The following is a 27,391-nucleotide window of genomic DNA, read 5'->3' as shown; positions in this document are numbered from 1 at the left end:
ATAAATATATGCTTGCATACAAGTGCATGCATACACACAGGCTACAGGAAAAGACACTTCGTTCTCCCACCAATGGATAAGGATTTGGTCCTTTCCAAATTGAGGCAGTAAACCTGGAACTCTCCTTGTTGACATACTTAAAAGGGAACCTTAGTAGCCTAATGAGAAGAGTATCATAATACAAAAATACTTAAAAAACAAACAAATCCACAGGCAGTTAATGAGCTAAAAAGGAACTGTTATCTGCATATTCAAAAAAGAAAGATAAAGATAAACCAAAACATTTGTCATGTCTTGAATGTAGCATAAGTCTAAAATATAAATGAAGATCACATTATAGCCAGTCCACTCCTGGAAGAGAGCATCCTGTAACCTTAGATCACATTTTTTTCATATATCGAACCCTGACGATTAAATGCATCTGTCTACATTTTCATAGATGACGCTCATAAAAAGCCATTGCACTGAAACGCTATCACTGAAACTTATGATTTATTATAGGCTATTAACTCAATATATTCAATTTAATATTATGAATGCCATCTACATCCCATGGAGCTGATAATCCAGCAGCAATTACCAACCTTATGAAATGCTATCATATGGAAGGAAAAAAAAAACAAACCACACACATTAGAAATTTCAGATTCACAGCAGTTTTAACAGCAGCTTTGGCACTGAACTTTGTGCCATATGTAAACTAAGGCTGACATTTACTCTAGGATGAAGCAAGACCATTGGGGTATAATAAAGAGTGAACTAAATTCAGCTGTGATTTACGCCCTCCACAACCTCAGTAAAGTTCGTTGGATTTCACATATTGTAATTCAGGGATAAATTTAGCCCGAAGTGGATATAGCTAGCAACATTTTTAGGACTATTTTGAGACACTCAAAGTTTCACTCTCTTACTCCCAGAAGGTTTGGATTACAGCTATTTCATACTTAGAAAGGTCTCTATCTAGAAGAAACAGTAGTTTCCTTTCTCATTTTTAATGGGACAAAAGCCAACAAAGACTAGCTCATTCTTGTTTCTTATAAGCACCAGGTCTTATACTAATGGCTTTGAATGAAAGACCACGGAACAAGAACAGAAAAAGCAAACTAAAGAAAGACAACCAAGAACCAAAATCAAGCACACACAACCCTCAACAGCAACTAAACAGGACAGCAAATACTTTCTCTTTGCATATACACATTATACTTACACACTACCACATAAATTGAGAACAAACAGATAAAGCAGTTTAGATAACAGTACACTAATGAGAAAAAAGTATGACGACACAACATTTACAAAGGCCTTTACAAAAGAATTACATCCAAATCCCTAAACTACTTAAAAGAGACACTGAAATTATCAAGATACAGAAATATGTAAAGACTTAACAGACTCTGTTCTAACACTTCCCATGCTACATCATTTCAAAGCAATCATGCTACCACACCTGATTTTAAAGAAAAAAATTAGTAGATCATCAGAAACAATGAATGAAAACTGGATCACATCCAAAAGCAAGCTCCTGATACTGTGGATAGATTCAAAAATATTTTCACAAGCTTGGTCATATTAACAAAGTCACATGAACATAATGAACATTGCTCTTGAATAGTTTATTGTTGTTTAATTATTTGTTTTTAATAGAAAAAAGAAAGATACTTAAAAAAGATAATCCATAAACACTTCTTAGAGTATACTGCACTCACTGGATCAAGGAATGGAAAATAGAGTATATATTTTTGTACAGTTCTTAAGTCAGATAACATTTCTAAATCAGAGAATTTTCTCCTTAATATATGTAGTCAGTAGTCCAACTACCTTACTCTAAGGCCAACAGAAAAGCTGTTTTACTTTGAACAGGTACCAAGGTGTTTTTTGTTGTTGTTTTATTTATAACAGAACTTTTTTTCAGTCAATGTTATTTCACAAAGTTTGTTACCCTTATATATGAGCTTAAGGTTAACTGATTAGAAAAGATATTATAACTTGGACTGCAAAAAAGATTCAATTTATTTTTGATTGCTCGTGTAAGTACTCCCTGAAACAAGCTAATTTTTTTTTAACTTCCTATTTTCTTATATTTTTCATTATCATTATTAGAGTGAAGGATGAAAAGCTTGATTTTATTCATATTCAATACAAGATTTTGTCACATCAATTAAGCCTTCAACTAAAATGACCACCAGCCGATAAGATATAACTACAACTAAAATACAAACAAAATATTCAGGTTAAAATTTCCTTTTTGTGCTAAATCTCGGGGATTCAGATGGTCAATGACTGTAATGGCCATTTTTAAGGACAGAGCCTTCAGCACACCTGTAGTCATTGGAAGTGGCTGTTTCATTCCCTCATCATGGCATTCAAAAATAAATTTACACTGAGTACTTGCCCTAGACTTCATACACACAGTATAAAATTCTGCTGAGAATTTTTCTCAGTTGCAAAATGAAGTAGTGGGAATAATGAAAATGGGGGTCTGGGCTCTAAAGAGGACTGCTGTGACTTAGGACAAACCTGTTGTTCAGTAAGATGGCCATGTAATACACTGTTTCTGATACTGAATGCAGATATTGGAACAGTCTCTCGAATTATTTGGAATAAGCTAGGCAGCACTATTAGACAGCTGGTAGACACAGATTCTTGATTGGGATGTTACAAATATCTACACAAGAAAACATGTAAGTACTTAAGAACATGGTTTATGGATTTTAGTTTATTTCCTGTGCATCTGTCTTGCTTCTGGGGTATCAGATTATCCTTAATTGTTTTTTGCAGCCTTTGCGAATATGTTTATCTTCTCTGTGATCAAGCTACGTTTTCTGGTATTCTGAACTACTTATCTCAGTTCATCACAATGTAGCAAGTAAATGTACTAGACATGGAAGGATGCAGTGATGCTATCACTTCATGCTGGTATAATGCATGACAGATTCCTTTTCTTTCAAGCTTTGATATTGATACCAAAGCAGGAATTCTTGTTATATAAACATAACATTTACACTCGCTCCAGTGGAGTTTACTTAATTATTGAAGCAGAGGCTCTGGCTCAGTGTGTCATACCTAAGGATCTTTAGAAGAAAACATGAAAAACAAATCAGCCCTAATAGACGATATTTCCTACTTTATAAACAAATAGGAAAAATGGCAACAAACCTGTCATTAAAACAAAGAAAGAAAACCAAAAAAAAGCTGCACCTCCTGTGCTTCATCTAAAATTGATGCTTAATCATAAGCAGACCATGAAATAAGGAAGCCATAAGAGCCACTCTAAATATTTAGTGGTTTGATATACTTTTGGAAAGGGTACATTTCAGAATGCTACAAGTTCAGAATAGCTGCTTAAAGCTAAGCGACATCCTGCAGCATGAGATATTTCAAGCATATTATTATTTTTTTTTTTCTGAAACAGCTTCTCCAAGAACCTAAGGAACATATAAATTAAATGCAGAAGTTACTAACTCTTTAGAAGTTTTAAAACCCTCTAGCACATCCCTTGGTGCATGCAGGTTAAAAAGCCACAAACGTATAAACATATATATGAATGTATGTGCACACATCTCAGTGAAGAAAATAGTATGCAATTCAATATAAGCCTTACAATCTAAAAAGTGCTTTATCAATCAAGAACAATTTACTCTGTACATCATAGAAGGATGCTCCTTTCTACTTAATTTATTAGACGTAATGGTTATTAAGTACGTTGTTGTATAATTCTTATTCTAGAGAATTTATACAGGATATTTATGCCTTCCATGGAACATTAACAAAATTACTTACCTTTCTTCCTGCTAAAAGCACGATTCATGTTGAAAATATGTCCAGTCAACTATGTTTCTGGGTTTGGTGGTGTTTTTACCCCCACTTTAACCTGCAGAACAATGCACACAAGAAAACAGAAATAGCCATTATTATATTTGAAGTTAGAAAGTTATCTTCATATTAAAGACAATGCAAATGATTTTAAAGATTCTGAAATAATGCAGAGAAATAAAAAAAAAAGAGACATGCTTTGCTGAGGAATAAACTACCGAACTAAGAAGATTTATGTTTGAATGCCGTGTGGTACTTAATACAGGAAGACATTTCAAAGCTTTCTGTGAAGTTCTCACTGACATTTCAGACGTGAAGCAGGTGGTCTTATATGTATACCCAAAGTCAAATACTACACGCAAATAGGTTGGAAAGAAAGCATTAAAATAACTGTTGAGTCCAGAACTCCCTAAATCATTTGGTCCACATTTGCACTGCCCCATTGTGTGTCATTTCAGCTGACAGATTATTTCAAGCTATGCTTTCATCTTCATGTGGGTTTGACGTTCAAAAAAATCACAATACAAAGTCTCCTCTTCACCCAAGGATTCAATACCAAAAAGCTGCTTTCTATCAGTGCAACTACCTCCTTGCTCCAATTGCCTCAGGCTGCATCCTTACAGGTATGTTGATCTGATCGAATTTGGAAAAGTCAAGTGTAAATAACAGCTATACAGCTACATGTGTTTAGAGCGTAACAGAATTTGCAGTAAATTACATATTTCCTTCACATGAAAAACACTGATAAACCCTTAGATTAGTCATAACACATTATTAGAATTTTGTTCTTGACCAATATTTTGCAGCCAAAAAAAATCAATATTCCAAACCATCCCATTTTGTAATATTGATTTTTCTTTTTCAACTACAAAGATATTCTCTCCACTTCTTTCCATTTTGCTCAGATCTTCCAGTCAAAAGCTGCACCTCTGCCCTGCTATAAAGGAATCAGTCAAAGAAAGAGAAAAAAATAAATCAAAACACTTGGTATCACATTTTCTCTGAAGTAAGCTAGAACATTAGTACCGCTTTGAATGAAGAGAAAGTTATGCCAACATTTCAAAGACTAGCAGCAAGACAATGACAGATTTATTATTATTATTATTTAAGATACTTGGTTCAACTCAAACACTTTTTGTAGAGTTTGCCTTGTCTTAATAATTACATCCAATACTAAATTAAAGCAATTCTATCCCAATTTCTCAATATATAGATGGTTCATATTTTTCAGATTAGGACATGTGGGCAATTACTGCTACAAAAACTCTGCATTTTATTTTCAAATAATTGTAGTTTTGGTAGCACTTCTTTTCCATGCAATACTATGAGAATGAAGGAATAAACACTGTTTACTAACCTACAATCTATTATCCTAGATCTACAACACAGCAACATTTGCTTTTGGGAGAACATTTAGCAGTTAGTTTTTGTTTTACAAATTTTACTGAGCATTTAAGAAGGGAGAATAGAGTTAAATAAGAAAGCGTAGTTCCCATCTAGTTATTGGGAAATAATGCCAAAAAGCTATCCAGTTGTCAACCGACATTGCTGTTCTTGGGGAACAGAACTGTACAGTACTCTACTACAGTAACCCATGAGAGTTTCACTCGAAGCTTCCCAAGCACAATGAGTTCTCTTCGCAGGGAAGGCCACCAAGTAGGACTTCAAGGGCTGCCATTAACATCATCCAATATGATCAAGTGAAAATGACAACAGATTTGGTTTTAAATGAAGCAACAAGTGATGAAGTTAAGACCATGCAAATTTCTGGTTTTCAAGCTGTAGATGTACACATCTGAGTAGACATGTACATATGCACACAGTCAGGCTGTTGGCTGGCCCATGGTTCTAGAGAACACCTTTAAAGTACTTTGTTTAATACAAATCGTAACTATGAACACTATTAAGGGGCAAGAGGGTGACATCAGACTGTTGTAAACCGCATTGGCAAGTTTTTGATCAGAAGAAGAGAACAGTTATGGTTAGACGTATCTATGACACCTTTACTCACGGTATTCCAACAGACCAATGAAACTAGTAAGTTCTGATCATGAATGTTAGACAGATTTTCTGGTAAAGCATCATTTTGCTTCTCACAATGTGCGATGCACAAAGCTGCTGGAAGAAACTGATTTGCAAAACACTCTGTTAAGAGCTTATAAGGAAGCCAAAAGGAACATAGGTCAGAAAATCCCATGATGGTGGGACCCTCTGCAGATGGGGGAGTCCTTCCTGTGAGACTGTTTGTTTAAGAAAGTGTAAAACAGCTGTAGTAATCAGAGGCACAAGGGAATGGGCACATGGACCAAAATACTTCATTACTCATCACATAGGAAGACACACCTATGTAAAGAATGTTTCTCCACCTTACTACAAGGAGTTTTCTTCAGCTTTGTCCAGAAACCAAACCCTTCTTGAAAAAACAAACTCGCACATGATTGCACAAAATGATTAATTAGCAAAATATGAAGAGCTACAGACTAGGGAAATTTCAGGTTACTTCAGGTTATCTATTTGGGGGCAGAAAGAAACAAGAGACAGAAAGGAGAGAGAAAAAGCTTAGAAAATATTTTCATTAAGCTAACAATAATAAAAATATAAATAACAGCCAAACATTCTGGGCAGCATGGACGCGTTGTCAGTCTGAACAGCAATCATGTGGCATGGCAAGTTGAGTACTAAAGCTGCCACAGCAAACCGAAACAGTAACAGGGGAAAACAAATGCCTTCATCTCCTTTTCCCTTTGTCTTCGCTGGCATTAACCCCTTACTTTTCATGGTGAGGAGCTTCTCACAGGGAGGAAGAAACTGCAAAATGGCAAGGGTTGCAAGGAAGTTGATTTGGTGACCGAGGTGTTTGTAGGTTTGCAGTCTGGTGGGTGCAAGGGTGGTGAGGTTTGAAGCCGAAATCATCACCTCCGTAATTAGTTTTTATCACTAATGATAATGGCGGTTGCTGTCTTCTAAGCTTCGTGCAGCAAAGGAAGCAGAACAAAGGGAGGCAGTGGCAGACTTCCAGCACCGAACAGAAAACTGATCCGCCCTGGCTGCTGCAACCGCACAGAGGCTTCCACGCAGACATCAGCACATGCCTGTGGGCTCCTTCTGAAATGTTGTGTGCTTTGCTATGTTTTCTAAACTTAGATCTGTCTCAGACAAGCCAAGAGAGAGGTTACTTAGGAAAGGGCTGAAAAAACTACGCATGTAATTTGTCTCATTCCCACACAGTAATTGGGCATTCCTCAGGATTTATTTGGGTTCCCCCCAAATGGCATTCAAATGGTATAGGCTATAACAATTATCTGGGCGGAACCAGTTTATTGTATAACTATTTTTCATAACACAAATCATTTTTTTCAAGAAAACTTCCCTGAAAACCCCCAGCTTGCACCCACCTGCCCCCTTTAAAAATAAAAATAAGTCAAACCTGCCCCTTCCCTCTCAAACACACACAGATTGCACACTAAGCCAAATTTAGCTTAGGAAAAACTGAAGATTTGGATTCTTTTCTCAGACCCCAGCCTTTTCAAACATGTTGGATAATATTTCTTAAAGAATGAAGCACAAAACGCTTTATATCATTTTTTTTGAAAGGGCTGCAGTGCACAGGAATGTGTGATTCATTGACTTCCAATGAACCATAGGCTTATGAAGTTATTTCTGAAGGTAAGATGAGAAAGTTTGGAACATAACAGACAGAAAATTCCTGTGCTCAGTTAGACCACAACACTGTTCAAATATCCCAATATGACATGTGACATAATGATGGAAATAGGCAGACATGGTGTGGCAAGTAGCAAAACAGCTGGGAAAAACAGCCCTCTTTTAGGGGCTCACCCTTCTTGTGTGACAGGCCTGGACAGGAACACCCAAATCTGAAGGCTAAAAATGCTCCTCCAGCCTCTTGTTTGCTCTGAGCTCCTGAAACCAGCAGGGCAGTGCAAGAACCACGCATGCACCAATTTTTCATCTCTCAACCAATATAGGCCTGGCACCATTGTGATGATCCTTTTTTCCTGCACAGCAAGAAGTCTTTCAGAGCACAAGTAAAGCACTGCACATACAGCATGTCTGCCAGGGCTACAGGAGTGTTCACAGAAAGTCTGAAGACAGTGTTTTGCTACGAATACCAACACCGAGAGGCTAGGAACCAGAAAACGTACGTGGAACCCATGCATTTCACATCAGTTTCCAAAAAGTTCAAGCTTTTTGCCACCCCCACCCTCCCACCCCCATTTCCTAAAAATAACCTCCTATTTTCAATAGGAAAGGCTTCTCAAAAAGAAAATACAGATGACTAACAGGTGACAGGTGGGTATCACCAGGACAGCTGGTAGCAAAAACTACTCAGGCAAGATCAGCACTAAGTGTTGTTTCTCAGCAACAAGAAATAAATCCCACTATTAAAGTACTTGGTGTAGCACTCTGAAGAAAACTTGTTTAAGTTTCAGTGCAAACACCAATAAATCCTCAGACCAGCTGCAAATTGCACAATCTTATTAAGAAAATACACAGAAATACAAAATTTACTTTTTTTCACAAAGTAGATCTAGATCTTAAAGCATTAAACAGGATATTTAATTTACAAAATATTGCATTTTTAGCAAATGTATTTGTAATCAGGTAATTTTTATCATTATGCTGAGGGTTTACTAGTGGATTACATTACTCATGGAACAAACTGAAGTTGACACACTACAAATGAAAGATGTAATTTTAAAACCAGGAATATTCCCTCCTTCCATCAACTTCCTACATTCTGCAAGAAAAATCAATACTCTTATTTTGTTCCTTATGAGAGCACAATCCTAATGGGCTGCTCAGGAGCTTTCTTTTCCCTCAAATCCACAAGCTCCTGTGTCTAGAGAAACACGGTGAAAGATTTCAGTCATGTCAGCCTATTTTATTCTGCTGTAGGAGAACTTACAGATGTCAGATGCTTAGAGCCAGCAAAGCAGCTTCCTCCACGTTCCCTCACAAAGAACACAGTCACTTCCTTCTACATCCAAAAAGAAACAGATGGCAAACATCTTGCTCACTTGAATACAAGGGGGTCAGTGTTTGATATCCCACTAGGCAATTGATCATCTATACAGGATCTGAACAAGATTTTGCTCTTTTCCACCACCTTCAGACACGAAGTGGGTGGAGAGTTTGCAGAGCTTTGCCAGTGTTTTGTTTTTAGAAACACTGGAGTGCATTCAGTGATGGCATCCACCATGCACAGAAGAACATACAACAGCTCTTCAAACCATTCTGGTGGAAGGGATACAAGACTGTCAAGGTTTTTGACTTGAAGCACGAGTAAGCCTCCAAAACTTCAGACTCAGTCCTGGCTTGGATGGGTATGTACAGTTTTGAGAAATGATAGCATCATGACAAAAATGACACTGAATGACACTGAACATGGTCACTTCTATGTAGGCATCATCCCTGAAAAAGCTGATTGCTGCACACGCAGTCTAGTGAAGCTGTTTGTTTCATTACTGGCAAATTTTATTTTTATTTTTTAAACAACATCAAATTCATGTTAACCTTCTACAATTTTTAATGCTATATTTATTGCATTGATCACATGTTCACAATTATATTGTAATAAATACCAGTGAAAGGAAAGGCAGGCACAGAAAGACTCATTAGGTATCTTAAGGTAATCTCCAAACGGATAAAACACAGCTTTATTTTTTCTTTTTTTTTTTTTCTGTTGCACAGACCTCACAGTGCATACTAGATATTTTCCCTGCTACAGTCCTTTCACTTGAAGCTCACGGGGCTTGCCACAATTTGTTATTTCTTTCCTATCAATTGCTATCACATTGCTAATCACCCTTTCCCCAATAGCTCTGAACTATGACGTGACAGATGGGTTTGTAACTCTTTAAATTCACTTTTTCTTTTTTTTTTTTTTTTAATTTTGTTTGTTTTAAGCATGCAAGATCAATATGATCAATAACAGAAATTATTCACTTAGAGAAATGAGAAGTATGTCCTAAAAACAGTTATAACCATGTCAAACAAAGGCAAAAACAACAACATTATTTAAACCTATTTATCTGTGGGACTTCAAATCCATATTTTTACAAATTCTCTCATCTGCGGACCTTTGTTTCACCTCCCCTGCAAGGAGAAAAAGAAACCTGTGGAAATTTTAGGCGTACAGACCACTGTGTAGAGCATATATATTTGCTTTCTTATCTTTTACAGTCCCACGATCACCTCCTCCTAGTGCTAAAAGTCACATTGAAAAAAGTCACTGCTTCGCAAGCTTCTAGTAATTCATTTTCTCATGAGCAATTTATTAATAAATTACATACTTTTGAAATTATGACTTGCAAAAATGTGTTTAAAAAGTCTGTCACTCACTTCACAAAGACTTTTAAAATTTGCAATACTGAACATGGATCCCTTAATACTAAAGTCACTAGATTTCTCATTAATGGTAATACATTCAGAATCATTAATTGCTTAGCCTCAAGGACAGCATTAAGTTGTGTTTATACAGATGGGTTAAGCTTTATTAAGTGATCGTGACAGTTTTCAAAATTGAGAAGCAGTTGGCAATACCTATTTTGTCACTCTTACTAAATCAGTCTCAGAGCGAGTACCTCAAGAAGTAGATTATATTCTTTTTTAAGCAAAATAAATGTAACATGATAAAGCTTATATATTTTACACCTTCCGATCACATTCTGAGGAGTCTCAGCATTCTGACAAGAATGTGATATGAAGTTAAAGCACAGATATGAAACTGACAGAAAAGCAAAGAAACCCAGATCATATTTATTACAAATTAATCTCCTTATCCCCGTCTCATAGAGCAGGTATGTTTAGGTAGTTCATTACAATGTGCATTAAGGAGAAACACTCAGATTTTGCACACCGTTATGGTTACTATGGATCTTATTTCAGGATTTTTGATAAGTGATCCATCCTAGAGCAATTTAACAGAAGTGATGAGAATTACCAAGATATATATTCCTCCACAATGGAATTTCCAAGCTAGTGAGGCTTAAATTTCTTCAATTTTCCTTACTAAGAGTGTTCTGTATCTTTTAACACAGTTGGGACTTCGAAAAATGTGTAATTTTTTAAAATCTTGACAGGTCAGCAAGTTTAGACTCAAACTCGCTTTGCAACTAAAACACAGAATTGTGCTGGCTGCTTGGGACCCTGAAGACACAACTCCACCCCTGCTCCAGTTAGCTTCCACGTAGCTGAGACATACTGCAAATGTAATTCACAGTTCTAATAATCACAGTTTGTTCAGCTCTGCATAGAAAAGCCCAGTAAGGAATCTTTAATATGTGGGGAAGAAAGAATGTCTTCTCTTGTCCTTCATGAAGCATATGAGAGTTAGACCGTGATCCAAAGACCACTTCATAAAGCAGCTCCCTCTACAGGTAGGGCACCATTCTGTGCTGAGTCCCCAGAAACAGAGGAGAGAAACAAATACGGATCATTCCGTGGTGTATCCAGAGAAAATCTGGACAATTACTAAGAGTAGATTCAGTGACTGACCCCATAGCTCAACTACTGGATGCAAAGGGCAGAAAGGTGTTGGGAGGGAAGTAGGTACCCATACATGCCATATTTTCAAGGATAAAGTTTTAGGTTTTTTTCTTGATCTATGTCTTTGGGCCCAGTGACTAGAGTGCTAAACGCTGGAGCAGCAGAACTATGAGAGTCGCACAGCACCTTAGCCCTTCCAGAAATTTCAGCTTTGATGCCAAGGTCTCTAGAACTCAGCAATACGGATTCACAGTGTACCAGATATGACTTTCAGTCCAATTTTTCAGATATATTTGTGCAGGTGAAGAGGGGAAAATGAATTGCACTTTAAATACATTAACAAATCTTTAAGGTCTCTAGGTAAGACATGACCACACATTTTTCCATCAAAACAAGAAACCACAGCAAAACCCCAGAAGATAACATGAGCCTCTACGGCATCTAAGGACTTCACAAAGTGCTGCTACAGCAAACTAAATCTAGGATGCAGCTGTGGAAATAATAAAAACAGAAGCCACAACATAAGACTGCACCGTGTATCCAGCTGTTGCACCAAACTTCATGCTACTCTCACCTCCCCCCAACAGCAAACATATTCATTGCCAATTCAATGAAGCTTGCATAGCTGTTCAGATTATTTAAGTTACTCACAGGACAAGTCCACACAAATAATACTAGTATTTGCCAATGACAGTTACACTATTTGATGTTTTGGATGCTTACGTAAACAACTTCATGAACATTTCTTGCATACCACTTTTCCAAAACACTTGAATTTCACTGTATCGTCAAAGAATCAGATATACGAGAGAGCAAATTGAGCATCCCTGTTTGTAGTTATGTATTTCACAGAACTTTGTTTCAAAATAAATAGCTAGGAGTACTGAAAAAGAACAAGCTGTGAAGTCACAAATGAAAAAACTGAGCACAAAGATAATGACTGAGAATTGGAGCAAGGCATGAGAACTTCTATACTCTGGAATAGCCATTACAGCACAGTGCTAAAAAATCCGGCTCAGAAACACATTTTCAGCTACAGTTTTCTGTGCTTTTCCAAAATCTGGTATGTTTTAATGGAAAAGTTATGTAAGAAGACTCAAGGAAAGCTCATCCCTTGGAAAGTGCATGAATATAAATGCATTTGCATATATGTGCACTTTAAACTGAATCACTGATGGCATGCGGACAAAAAGGACTTATGAATTCTTTTGAACATGTTTAAAGATGAACAGCCTTTAAAAATGAAAACCTCTAAAAAGCTGTTGCAGAACAGCATTTAGGTCACTCCTGAGAAAAACTGTACTTCTCAAAGAAGGAGTAAACACCATTCAACAATATTGATGTAAAACACAGAAACGCAAATTTCATTATCTGAACTAAAAAATAGTCCTGTTATGGTTGGGGGGACAGAGATGAAAATCAAATGACTAATTAGCAATTACCTTGAAAATTGAAAGCCTAAACCATTATTTTAGCTAGGAGAGAAAACTGCATGTGGAATTACTTACATGCCTTGATAAACTGGAAAGGAACTGAACAGGAAATATCTTTGTCAGCTGGGAGTAATGGGAGACTAAGTACTGCAGCTCATTTATGGACAGAAGTCCCAACTCAATCTTCCAAACCTCTGTCCTCGTTCCTCACTTCAATTATGACACTGAGCGTGCAACTAGTAATTTGGTTCTTGAACTGCTTATATATATTATGATTCCACTGAACAAACTGCTGTGCAGACTTAATCTCTCTTTTCTATTTCATCCAGAAATCTACCTCTCTGCTGGCTGCATTTCCAAATGTTTACCTTTTTGGCCACAATTCAATGTTTGTTTTTTTTTTCCCCATTTTTTTTTTTTTTTTTTTAAACTTTAACCACTTATGCTTAGCCTTCCAGAAATTAATCCCTACTTTATCACTGGACTCTGTCTCACTAAAGAAAGCACAAGAACTATCAATACCAGCAATACTTCAAAAACTCTGTTATAAACAGAAACAGCAAGATTGTGCCTATTCAGAAAAGCATGATTACCACAGAAGCCAAATGAAAATATTTTTCTTACTTTATTGTCCTTCTGAAGGTCAATATCAATGAAACTGCCACTATAAGATTTCTTTTTTTTTTTTTTTCCAAGCAGCAAAACCTCACCATGCTGCCACTGAAACATGAATGATTTCAGCATCCTACTAACATCGTTTAGTAGGTATTAACCGTTCAAATGTTACTGGCATCAAACCGGTAGGAGACAATATATTTTGTAGTCTTTTCATTTGTAATACATATACACAACCAAACAATTGTACGCAGTAAGTAGCCAGAAGGAAAAATAAGATTAGAAAGCAACTTTAAAGTGAAACACATTATTCAACCTCTGGATTTCCTTCTGTAGAATTTCACAAGCTACCCCAATGCCCTCTGCACTGGGGGAAAAAAAATAATAAAGGAGTGCAAAGTAATAAGCCGAATGCTATATATATATTTCTTTAAGCCAAAGCAATGCTGGAGCTAAAATTGGTGTAACAAAAAAAGGTAGTTGCTTGTAAACAATGGGGAAGCTGATTCTTCTCCCATAATGTTACTTACCATTTACGGTATCTTTTAACAAATAATGCAGAAGTACCCACTGACATTAAGTAAAGTTTATAAGTACTCCTATGGGATTATCATCATTTCATCTTGCAGATGGATAGATAAAGACAGAGACGATACATGGCCTCCCAATGTCACTGAAAGAATTAATTGGCAGCTGTAGTGAAAACAAGGAGTTTTGAGTTCCACCTTCCTGTTTAATGATTTCTCTAAACTGAAAATACTCTCTAGCGTTCAGACAGCCCATTAAAATGAAGATATTTTCTCAACATATTTTTATGGCAAGCTTAGCTGGTTCCTCTAAAATTTACATTACTACAGAACCAGTAAACTTCTCAAACAGATCTCACAACTATGCGGTTAGCCAATAGCTAAGCAGAAGTTTCAAAGCAGTTACAAGAGAAGAAAGATGGAATTACATACTGGACAGAATGCCAGCCTCCACTAATTCTCTAGCCCCATTCCTCATGTTGTGACTGTGAGCATAGCTAGCATCAACAAAGGAGGATGGATGGCACCCCTACCCTCACAGGCCTGCTTTTCCTGTAGTAAAGCTGTGAATCACTGAATTTGTGCATATTCGTGGACTCATCATGGATTCCAGTGAAGCTTTACTCTCCCTACTATGCTGCTGGTTTCTTTTTCTGCTCTCACTGGTACTTTGTCTTTCAAATGGTCCTAGCTGGCCATCTGAGCTTTATGAAACCTTTTGACATTGAGGGCATATTGTACTATTTCTTGCTGTTGCTCTGATGAACTGGAGCAAGTTCTTTGCCAAATGGTACTCTTACTTTTCATTTAAGAAATTTATACCCAAGGAGTTTCTCCTTCAACTGCCTGGAATAAAAGGAGAAGTGATTCACTGCCACACCTCGAACTCTGCTCAGCTATCTCATTACAGCTCTCTCACTAGGAAGTAATCCTACATTTACCATAAAATTTTCATCAGCTGTTTGTTACTGTCTGCATTCAATACAGTGAAACTTCGGGTTAGTTGCCATTTTTTTGCTATTGCATGACACTAAGGTGAGATCTTGTCTTCAAATAATTTGCCACTGTCTTATTTAAAATGTCCGCAGCCTTAAAACCTTTCAAGACTGGTCTAACTGCCTAGTACAAATTCCGGTCTCCAGCATTACATAGCTTCCTCTCAAAAGGATGGTATTTGCTTTTCAGGGTTTTTCCTTTTTTTCCTTTTTTTTTTTTTCCTGATAAATAAAAGAAAAATTGAACAAATTTACAAACAATAAAATAAACAAAGCTTTCCTATGCTTCTTCCCTAGTTTGCATTGCATCAGATAATCATTTTTGCCCTGAACTTTAATACAAGTATCACCCTAAACTATACCCCCAAACTCTCATTTACTAGTTGTTTTGTCTATCTGGTTTTGCGTTCTGGCACTGCGTCCCTGTCTCTAGCACACAACAGATTCATTCGCATGAAACCAAATCTTTTCTTTGCTTAGGGTGATGAACAACCTTGTTCATGACATTTACATCTATTGATTTGCCTGCTTTGTGACTATTCCACTACAATATGTTGATCAAAATTATTTAAACTGACAGTTCACTGCATTAGAAAAATCTGTGCTTTACACCCAAAGTCAAAACGATATTTTATTTATTTTTTTTTTTTTACCCACACAAAGGACCATTCCTTAATACCTCTTTTTGCCTTTGAATCACAGAATGGTTTGGGTTGGAAGGGACGTTAAAGCCCACCCAGTTCCAACCCCCTGCCATGGGCAGGGACACCTCCCAGCAGCCCAGGCTGCTCCAAGCCCCTACCAGCCTGGCCTCGGGCACTGCCAGGGATGGGGCAGCTACAGCTGCTCTGGGCAGCCTGGGCCAGTGCCTCGCCAACCCGAGTAAAGAATTTCTTCCTTATATCTGATCTAAACCTACCCTCTTTAAGTTTAAAACTATTACCACTTGTCCTGTCAACTACGCTCCCTGACAAAGAGTCCCTCCCCAGCTTTCCTGTAGGCCACATTTAGGCCACTATAATGTCTTCCTTGGAGCCTTCTCTTCTCCAGGCTGAACAACCCCAACTCCCTCAGCCTATCTTCATAGGAGAGGTGCTCCAGCCCCATGATCATCCTCATGGCCCTCCTCTGGACCTTCTCTAATAGGGCCGTGCCCTTGTTTTGTTCAGGGCCCTAGAGCAGAATCCAGTACTCCAGGTGGGGTCTGACAAGACCAAAGAGCCTCGTCTCTGTAGTACCAGTTGCACATCAGTATTCCCAGACTCAAAAATTCAGTAACCAAATGGTATAGAAATTCATCACTGATAAATGGAAAGCTGCTAGCAGACACTGGTAATTACGAGGAGGGGAAATAGCAAGTTACTTTTGAGAACTTTTGTTATTTAGTAGATTTCTAGCTATCACACAGCTGTGCATCTTCCTCCTCAGGACAAGTTAACAGGCTGCACTCCTGCTGTTGAAAAGATACCTATGAGTAGCATCAAAATTTGAGCATAAATTATCACCGCAAAGGCCAAGAACATGCTTCAAATGTTGTGATATCCACTACTAAACTCAATGCTGGAATTTAGTGCAATCCAAGCAGTCTAACAACTCAGTTTCATGATATTTTCAAGTGCAAAGTCAGTTTCATCAGTTTAGAATCTGGGATATAACTCCTCAAATCAAAGAAATAATATATATATTTTATAAATAAATTTCATATATGGATATAGATACATAAACTTGCTGTTAAATTTGTCTTTTAAGTTATGTGACCAAGTTGAAACACTAACAAATTACTACTTTCGCTCAAGGGTAAAATGCAGTGTTTTATCTCGTTTTTGTCATGATAACAAATATATGCACAATTAATACTGCTTATCTCATGAACAGAGATTCACTAAACTGCAATAACACCTCAATCATTTGTCTAAGCTCTATGACTTTTACAAGCACAATGGAATTCATGTGTCTTGGCTACCAGCTTATCTTAAATATCCACACAGCCGCCATTGTCATAGTATTTGACACCTTCTTTTAGTCACGTAGTAACAATCCACTAACTTTACACTTCAGAGCTGCATTTTTTAAATGGCTGAGTAAAGACTGATGCTCTGGAGAACTCATTTCTCCTGCCATTTACCTGTAAAGGTTCAAACACAGTGGGGAAAAGGCATTTAAACAGATACGTAAAAAATATACAGAATTGAGTGGTAGGAACAATATTCCTGGAAATATGCTCTGTGCTTTGAGAGGGCACGTTGATAACAGCAACATGGAGCATGCCCATGTGCAGAACACCCACATCAAACCATCACAGAAGCGTAGAAGCATATGCAAACAAACACTAGTTTTAATTTTGAACAACATGGTGGGGGGGGAGGAATAAAACAAAATCGTAAGACTGGCAGTTTTAGATTAACACCATTTATCAGGAGTCTATTGAAATACAGTGTGAATGACAAGTCACAAAATATACAGCATCTTCCTAATAAAAAATCGCAAAGCACTGAGCCGTGTCATTTATTCACAGGTAGAAGAGGACTCTTCCTAGATATTCATAATACAGCACCCAGCGCCCCAGTACTGCCTGCTAAAAGCAGAGGGGCAGTCAACCAGATACACTTTTTATAACACTTACATATTAATAGCCCAGTATGGCAAAGTAAACACATTATAACAAAACACTAAGAGTCAAGTTCACAGCAATAAGTCTGCAAGAAGGATTCAATTCACCCAGGAAAATGAAACTTTCTTGAAAAGGAAGGAGATGAAAGCAGCATGTAGAAGAGGGACTGAGAAAAGCCCTGCTTGCTGCTACTGGAGATGAAAGTTAAAAAATGAATTTTAAAAAGTGGTATGTTAATCTCCATTTTCTGATTGTAAACATTTCTTTAAGGATAGTTATATTTGAGGTGCTAAAAACTTCGTAGAGAGCCTTTAACCATTTCTAAAAAAAAAAACAAAAACTGTTAAAACCAGTAATATTTCATAGCTGAGCTTTGATTTTCTCTTATTTTACATCACTGAAACATGACCTATATGGTTATCAAGGACTGACTTTCATTCCTTTTTTTTTTTTTTTTTTAAATAGACCAAAATGTAAGTGTTCCTGTCAAAGTGGATTATGTTTAAAATCTAGAAAGACTCAATTACATTCATTCAGATTTTTCCTCTCCATCTGGAATTCCACTTTTCACTTAAAAATCTAAAACAGAGCTGTTAACCGCTATGTGTGTCTAGTGAGCTAATTAAGTTTTTATTTTTTAATGGCTAATCACGTACCGAGTTTTTGAGCTGTACAGATGTACATAAACCCCCTCAAAATATGATGACCTAGGCTGTCATTTACAGCCTAGATGATATCCAGGTGAAGCAACACCCTAACCTTGCCTCATATTATTTTTCAGACATTCATAAGTCTAGTTGGTGTTTGTACTTCCATTCCAGGAACAAGTAAAAAAGTTAATAAAATGAGGAAAGTAGGATACAGAACCATGGAAATGCCACTTATAATGCACATAAGACATTGATTACACTTTGGGCAGCTCCAGCCTTCCCACTTCTGTGGTATAGCACAATTAAAGGTGAGGATGAAAAGGAAGAAACTTATTACAAGTAATCCAAACAAGGAGAAAAAAAGAACATTTCTATAGTTCAAGTGACTGTAAAAGGCCAGCATCAAGCAGCCTGCTAAATTAGATTACATGATAAACAAGCCTGTAAATCTTCCAACTCTGGAATTGAATTCCAGGCAGTGATTTATAAACATAAAAAAACATATATAAACAAAGAATAAATAGAAAATGAATTACAATACAGTACCTTGATTCTTAACAAGAACACTACACGTTTGCATGCTATATACATAACCACAGAGATGTCAAATGTAATTCCTTCCCTATCTGAGGAGTGAACCAAATACAAACACAATTGCTCTTTTCACTCTGAGAGGAAATAAGCAATACAAAAGCTTTCATATTAAGAATTATATATTTAGGGAGAGAGATCTTAAAGTGATTTATAAAAGAAAATAGGAAGCAGCAACAGATGGCATATGGAAGTTTAGAGGAAAGTCGTCTTCAATTTCAAGTATCACGTAACAGGTTTCAGATAAAAAATGAAATTACCTAACAAGTAAGTGTAAAGCCACTGGGCTGTTTACCACAGATGGACTGACTGGTTTGTCATTTAAGACTTTACCACGATTCAAAAGTACTGAAATTTGGTGATCAGGTTTGTTTTGTTTTTCAAAAAATGACTGAGGGGTGGATGGAGCAGGGCTGGGCAACTTCTCTGTCTGCATCTCTGCTACAAAGGATAAAACATGCTATTGAGTTGTCTCAGAAAACCATCCAAGCTGACCTCTGATACTTTGATTCACCTGTTTACCCAGGAAGAAAAGTAAACCTCTGTAATTTTTTTTTTCTTTTTTGGTAGATAAGTAAAGAAGGGAAGCAAACCACTCTGAAGAGGACTTTCAATGACAGAATATGATTAGCCCAAGTCAGCATTTAGACATCTAATGGGCAAACTACAGACATGGGCATGTCTTACAAACCCAGTTCAAGCAATAGTTGTTGCTTGCTTGTTGAAAGAGCAAGAATCACAAATGCAGTAACAAAACCCACTAATTTTTTTTTTTTTTGCTTGTTTGCTTTCAGCACATATTACATGTATTCAGGTTGCTGACAGCATTTTTGGGAACCACTTCAAAAGACCTTCTATTATCTAACCTAATCATTTTCTTTACCCAGAAATCATACAAAGGACTTGTAATAGATCATATTTTTCATCTAATGAAAACCCTATGCCATAGCAATCAACATTTATAACATCAACTGAATACACAGTTATGTTTGTGCTAGTTTCCTTTTCCTTTTTTTTTTTTTATGTGCAAATTACAAAAGAAGAAAAAATAACTGTGTGTATAACCATGACCATTAATCATTTTCTTTCTTCTTTTTTTTTCTTCTCTCAAGTATGGCCTTCATGAGCACAGTCAACTAAACACAGATTAAGCAACTTGGAAACAGAGCATGCAGAAACAGCTAGATTTTCCTGATGACAGGCCAAGCAAAGCAACCTAGATGCAGGCAGTGCGCCATCACTACTACATACAGCTACAGAATGACAAAACCAATTATTATTTCTAAATTCATGCTATGGAAGTCCTATTAACACTCCACATCCCCAGGACTGCCACTTGCAAACACGGCAAAAATTACTCGGCACTAATCTATAGCTTTGGTGGCCTTCTGGTTATCAGTATTATAGTAAGTTAAGAAACCTAACTGTATCGCAGTATATTACCTAAAACTGATGATGGAAGTTGGTTTGAGCTACTGCATCAAACAAAGCTAGTGTAGCTGAACCCCAGGTACATCCTGCTCTGCAGTCTGGGCCATAAAGCACAAGGAGGGCAGCTAGGGATGTTCTCTGAAGTCACGCATCTGAATCCGCCAGACCTTACCTGTAAGCACTTTAAGATCTCCTGCATTTATACAATGATTTACTCAACAAAATCCTAAAATGGTTTCTCAACACACAAACACCATGATCAAGTTAGTTGGCTCTGTACTGTCAAAACTAAAAGGATGAATGTTCAAATACCGGAATGTTGCTCAATTGCTTCAGATACGAACTACAAGTTGAAATAACAGGTATGAATCAAAGTCCAAGTTATTCTCAACAGAATTATTGCAGCTTCTCATTCTTCTACAGCCCAGGTAGTTTTTAGAGAGAGAAAATTCACATACACGCAAGAGACTTCTACAATTTTCAATCTCTCTGCCTCACTTACTTCAAAGTGCAGAACTGGGCAGTTACAACACCAGTGCAGTACTACAGACAGCGTGACTAACCAGCTCCAATCTCATAAGCTCGTGCTTTTGAACACAACAGTAGCAGAACTAGACTTGAAAAAGAGGCGAGCAGTGCAAACACACAGTCATAACCTTCATGGATTCATTTGACAAATTTATGTGCAAGTATATGCTGACTTGGAAAAAAAGGGATTACTTGTGATTACATTCCCTCTCCAATACTGGCTGAAATTTTCATACACCTAACACCTGCGTATTTACACCTCTAAGCGCTTAATGGTTATCTGGCACCTTTCACTCACCCTAAAAAGAGCAGGCAGTAAAATAGCCATTAATTCTTTGCAATGACCTAACAGATATAAAGTTCTTGGCTATAGCAGTCATATCCCTGGCACCAGAAATGAAAGCTAGCTCACTAACTTAAACTAGCTTCATGATCCCCTTTCTGGTAATATGAAATACCTCGATTCGTTTTTAATGTCTGGCACTTTGATCAGAATGCTAATTAAAGACACATTTCACTTTGTGTCATTTGCTTTCCCAACCAACCAACCTTTTATTGGGGTGGATACACATTCCTTACTCTACGAATTCATCAGCTAAAGATCAGAACAACTAGAGTTGTGTTCCCCCAACTTATTATTGCTCCTCAAAAGAAGACATACTAGAATAAATTACACCCCGGTAAGGAGAAAAGCCAGGATTTGCCAGTAAACAGAAGGTTTCCCAAACCCAAAGCTTTCTTACACAGAGTTCCCTGTCAAGTCAGCAGAAATTTCTCTAGTTCAGCTTTCTCTCTCTCTCCTTCCCATGCACACAAAGCTCTTTAAGTGCTGAGAATACTCAGAAATCTAAAACCCCAAAGCAGACTAATGAGATGATAAAGCCAGGGTTGATAAAGATATAGGTACTTCTGTAATTATGAATGGCATTGTTGTGAAACCTATACAGTGGCTGTTGTTAACTACAGAAAATTTACAGTGGAATGGGTCAGCTTGCTATACTTTTAGGAACTACCCAGATGTAAACACTACAGGAGTTCAACCCAGCTAAAATGTAGAAGCCAGGCTGCTGATATAGCTGCATCTCGGACAGGTTGTAAGGACCCATCACATCCTCTTTCATTTTTTTTTTTTTTAATTTATTTTGAATAGAAAGTGTGTTCCTTTGCACTGATGCATGTTTTAAGTAACAACTACCTTTATCAATTGCCTTCAGGAAAAGTCTGCACTAAGGCATAAAGCATCCCTAGTATTTCCTTAGTACTTGATTTTTGCTGAATTTAGTTATCAGGCAAAGATAAAACACAAACTAGAACAAGAGTTCTCATGGAGTTCTGACCTGTTAGTTTCTTTTCCCAGATCAAGTTCTATACCACAGCCAAAGGGCAGCTAAGCTCAGGTGCTGAGAAGTTGCTTACATTGCCATGCTTAGCACAGAAGTAAGCATCCATTGCTTACAATTACAAACAATAGAGGTATGTTTTTTTTTTTCTAATTTTATATCTTTTTAAAGCAGTTGAAAGAAGCATAAAGGAAAGATGGAAGGCACATAACATAACCTTCCTTTTCCAAAATTACCTGGAGTTCAGGATGCAGAGGGGATCTTTCTTTTCCTCCTGTCCCTGCCATCCCAGAATATCCCATCTAATGATGATTTCCAAACATTTTGATGCTACAGACCTCTTCTACCACCTCCATTTCTGTCTTGCTACTTTATCTGACAGCAGAGCAAGATAAGCATGAAGAACAAAAAAAACATTCAAAGTACAACTCAATACACACAGCAGAATATTACGTCACTCATTATAATACTACTTTAGTCGTTACTAACACAACATTTCCAAAGGCCACCAGAATGGTTTTCTATTGCACTAGTCTATACGTAAGCAAAAAGTAGCAAGCAGGGAGTGTATTCTTGAACCACAGGAAACCAAAACCACTGAATAAGGTGTATTAATTACAAGCAATGCCAAACTGCGGCGATAGCATAAATCATTTCATAGAGCATGAAGACACAGGTTTAATTAGAAGGATGTAAGTTAATAATGTAAGTTAATAACAATGACAAGGAAGAAAACAGAGAGAGGTGAAAGGGACACATGGAAAGTTAAATTGACCTGACAAATATGTATCATGTCACTGTAAGGAAGTTCAAACTGAAACTCAGGAAATGGCCGAAGGTTCTGGCCCTGAATATCAAATCTGAACTTGCAGTTTAAGGCATTTCATGAATGAGAAAGGATTAGATGCTGAGCTGTCATGCTGGAAAGCAAGTGTGAGTGATCAGGTGGGACATCACTTCATTCCTTGTATCATGCACAAAGTCAACCAGATTATTCTGTTAGTTAAGTAAATTGCAGAGAATGGAGTAACCAATGCAGTAGGGCACCCAAAATCTTGATCAACTATATCAAATAGCTTCTGCAGTGTTAACACTTCTTAAAGACAGGGCAGATCTTGCTATCAATGGACACCTTCCTTTTATATGCAAGTCCTCAGCTATTACGATTATTTAAATTAACAGGGATAAAGCACTTACAATTATATCTCAACTGTACCCTAAACTAAAGGGCAATTACAGTCTGACCTTATACATCATGCCAACAGGCACAGAAATGCACCCATTTCTTTTAAAAATTGCAAAAAGTTTGAGATAAAAATGCTTTAAAATGATGTAACTGCTATGCTTTCAGAGATGCTAAAGCCTAATGCTGAACTAAAAATAAAAATCATATAACCTAGAAGCAAGATTAAAAAAGGATAATGGTCTATAAAGAAAAAATTAATTAGAAATATGGCAGAATCTTCACCACCTGTACAATTTCAGAAAAGTTTAATGATCCTCTAAAAAGGAGTGACTCTCTCCCAAATGGCAGGAGGATGTCTGTAATATAGGTGCTAAGAAGTAGCTCAAGGGAATACCACGAAGCACACCTAGAAGCAATTTTGCAACTTGAACCATACCACAAGGGTACCAGAGGCAATAGAGCCAACCAAAAAAAAGCAGTGATGATACCAGCCCAGCTGCTTAGAAAGGGAAGAAGAGACCCAGTGTGTGGTACAGTAGCAGCCAGGCAGAAATAGTGGAGAGAAAACAGAGCTTTAAATAAAGAGATCATAGCCAACACCACCAAGTACATAGTCAGGTCTTTACCAGTACACAGGAACTTGCTGTATTCCCTAAACACAGAGATATCAGCTCAGCTTGGCAAAACCATTTAGATGCCAATACATGAACAAATTCTCAGTATCTTATAAAAATTAAGTAACTAAAAGTCTCAGCACTAAGCTTACACAAAATGCAAAACATTTGCATGAATGCAAAACATTCCATGAACTGGAAAAGTCAAAGTTAATTAGTTTGCTCTAAACACAAGACGACATTTTTACTATGCTAATTTATTTGAATGGGCCATTAAAGTGTATGGGCAAATACAAAGTCTGGAAAAACAAATATTATGGCAACTTGGATGAAACAAAGCCTTTCCAATGAAATATGAAATGGCAATTCTGTATTAAATTCGACTGTCATCTTAATCCTTCCTGAGATGTGAACTCCACCTGCCTATTGAAAAAAGAACACGAGAGGCATTATTTGTCCCACTGGCTCCTCATGCAGGTCTCTAAAGAGCACTTAACCTAAACACTAATTTATGGCATTATGCTCTTGGACTTCAAGCATCTCAAATTCCACTTCAGGGTATTAGGCCAACTGCTGTTTAAATTATGTGTAAATTAGCTAAATCATGACCCTCCACTGGAAAGATCTGTCTTATAGATCATGTCCTTAGGGAGTTGAATGCTGTAATGACAGCTTACCACCGAGCTAATCAAGAAACAGAAAATGGAGTTACAATTAACTAAACCAGAGGCACTGGAAAAAAAATAAAAATCAATGGTGTTATCCAGCTGAACCAGGTCGTGCATACTAGAATCTCCCACCATTTGCTACTGCAGTACATTAGAGCTGTAATAAAAAGAAATGTTAAACTTGTGCTAAATAAATAGGAATGTTGAAACATTTCTTTCGACTTCACTACAGTGAAGTTACAACTCCTTCACAATTTTGGAGTTTTTAGATTCTGTTATCAGTCAACATCAGATTTTGGTAATGTCACTGATTAAGCCTGGTAGTAAAGATTTCTCTGTGCAAGTGTATGGATATTCCATGTAATTTCTGCTGTAACTGCAATGCTACATTCTTCCTTTAATTACAATAAAGGATGGATACTAAGTCTACACATACCTTTACAAGTCCAAGGAGTCAACGTTCCTAAAATTAAAGGACTTTCCATATAAAAACAGCTTTGCCTTTAAAATCCAAAAGTCCACATACTGCGTAAGCCTGCTGCAAATCAGCAAAAGCTACACAAGAATCTAAGCATCTTCAATAAATCAGTTTCAAGTAGATCTACTTCTACAAAGTGACTCTGTTTCGGATAGGAAATCAGTCCTATGAAGGATATTTGTCTGCAATGGGTCTGGCTTTGCTTTGCCCCATTTTGGAAGGGGAGACCCATTAGTCTTTTTCAAGTGCAGAGATAAAAGGAGAATCCTGTGCATGCATGGGAGAGATTTTGAGGTGTTGTCGTCAGAAAAATAAAATAAAGTAAAAAATATCTAATCTCCTTCCATTTGTTCCCAGGCTACAAGATGCTTTCGCAACTGACAAGTGTAGATTTTTTATTATGATTATTATATTTTATTTTTTTTGTCTCAGCTCCCATCTGCCCTGGGAGAAAGATATTTCAACAACAAACTCTTGCCAAGTAGTGAAACAGTCTAAGGAAGAAAGCTAAGGATTTATATCTCTTCTGTTTTATTTTGGAAAAAAAGGCAGAACAAGAGCCTTTCAGCCTTTCGTCCCAACCAACCAGGAAATGAGAATCAGATGACCTGTCTGAGGTTCGTTGCGGAAATACCAAAATTAAATCATAAACACACACACATTGACTTCTGGAAAAACAGTAATAACTAAAGTCATCCTTCATCATCCTACAACATGCCACCATGGCAGTAATTCCAAATCCATGGAGCTTTTCACTGAAACTTAGTTAGTATTTGCATACACCTAATGTTGAGGACATCAAGATCCACAAGGGAGGTCAGATAGGAAATGTAAATTAGCAATTTCTTTTTGAGAAGTAATGAAAATAAGGGAGCATTTTTAGGAGGCTGCAGTATCATAGCAATAGCCATCTTTGTGCTTAAAGGTGGCCTCTGGGAAAGCAGCAGACTGACTCAGCCTAATCTGGCTTAAGCTCTACACTTTCTCAGAGGGACTTGAGTGGATTTTTGGATTTATAATCAAATGAAGCAATATACACTTGCTTTAAAGCACATTGCTGCAACTAAAATAAGCAAGCCAAAAGAAAATTTTTGTCAATGTTTAGATTGCTAAACAAGTGTTTATCAACAGATGTCTGAAAAACAAAAGTTGGGTACAAACTTGCTAAATAAAACATTCAGTTCTCCAAAGGCTCCTAGTTCCTTACCCACACTTACAAAACATTCAGCTTTATTATTTAATATTTTAGACAAATATAACACAGCCACCTCCCTCATCCATAACACTAAGTTACTGAGTTTTGCCTTTTTTTTCCCCCCCAGTAAGTCAACGGAAACCTCACATCTGCTGCCTTTCGTTTATCCAAGTAAGCCTTTCTCTCTACAGTAAAGAGAAGAGAAACAGGGATGCTGCAGCAGTGCTTCCAATGTAAGTGCTGAGTTATCAGGCATGGAGAAGGGAGGGACATTTAAAAAAAAAAGTGCAAAAAGAGGAAAAGTCAATTTTTAATAGTCATGCCAACAGGCAAACTGTCTCTCAGCAGCATGGTTACTGAAATGCAGTAGCTTCGTCTGCCAGAGCTTTAAATCAACACCTTGGACCTGCCACACACTCAGTGGCTGACCATAATAAGAGTACTGTTTGATAATAAAAGTGGACTTGAGCACCTCCATAACTTCCAAAGTCTATAAACTTAGCCATCTGGCTTTGTTAACAGTTCTTTAAAAGAAAAAAAAAAAATCTTACCTGAATTCCACAGTCTTATATAAAAAACCCCAACCACTTAACCAAAAGAGTTCAAATATTAGCATATTACTTAATATAAAGTAGTTAACAGCAACCACTGAAACAGCTTACCCTTCCACATTCAAATTTCTTGCCAAGGAATAGAGCAGACAGTTACTCTCATGTGGAAGAAATCACTTATTTGTCAACATTTTTGAACCTTTGTCACTGGTGCTTTATAGTTTCTCATGTATTAGAATAAAAATAAAAAATAAAACATATTAGTAGTGAACTGGTGTTTTATAAAAGCATAGAAAGTATTTTCTTGAAATGTAGTGCTATCAGATTAATGGAAATTACTTCACACTATTTCCATTATTTCACATTATTTATTTTGGAAAAAAGTCAGAACAAGAGCCTTTCAGCCTTTCATCCTAACCAACCAGGCATTATTTCACATTATTTCCACTATGTTTTTAGTGGCATTCTGCTGGAAAGACCTAAATCAGCAATAGAAGCATATCTTCAGATAGGAATTCTGATTCCAATTATATTCCCATAATTTCCTTATCCACAACCGTCCTACACTAACAAAAGCACCGTTTAACACACAGAACAATAGCATGATCATTTATTAACTGAATTCCACCAAACATAAGACATGCAAGGCATGCATC

At 37.0% G+C, this 27,391-nt stretch overlaps 1 protein-coding gene across 8 annotated transcripts in view; it reads right to left on the bottom strand.

The window, feature by feature from the left end:
* GULP1 (GULP PTB domain containing engulfment adaptor 1) overlaps positions 1-27,391 on the bottom strand; it is a 150,509-nt gene that overhangs the window by 72,489 nt on the left and 50,629 nt on the right. For 4 of the 8 annotated variants that reach the window (XM_083842930.1, XM_083842935.1, XM_083842934.1 and 1 more), the window contains exon 2: positions 3,781-3,871. In XM_083842930.1, coding sequence (XP_083699056.1) covers positions 3,781-3,808 — 28 coding nt within the window. In that variant the 5' untranslated portion in view covers positions 3,809-3,871. Of the gene's footprint in view, positions 1-3,780; positions 3,872-6,584; positions 6,817-22,279; positions 22,419-26,846; positions 26,968-27,391 lie in introns of those variants that run through there. The other 4 variants (XM_083842931.1, XM_083842936.1, XM_083842933.1 and 1 more) reach the window with 3 other exon arrangements.

The sequence above is a fragment of the Anser anser genome (genome assembly GCF_964211835.1).
Source record: "Anser anser genome assembly, chromosome: 6".
NCBI lineage: Eukaryota > Metazoa > Chordata > Aves > Anseriformes > Anatidae > Anser > Anser anser.
Note: the sequence above shows the minus strand (reverse complement) of the source record. Positions and strands in the feature narration are given on the sequence as shown.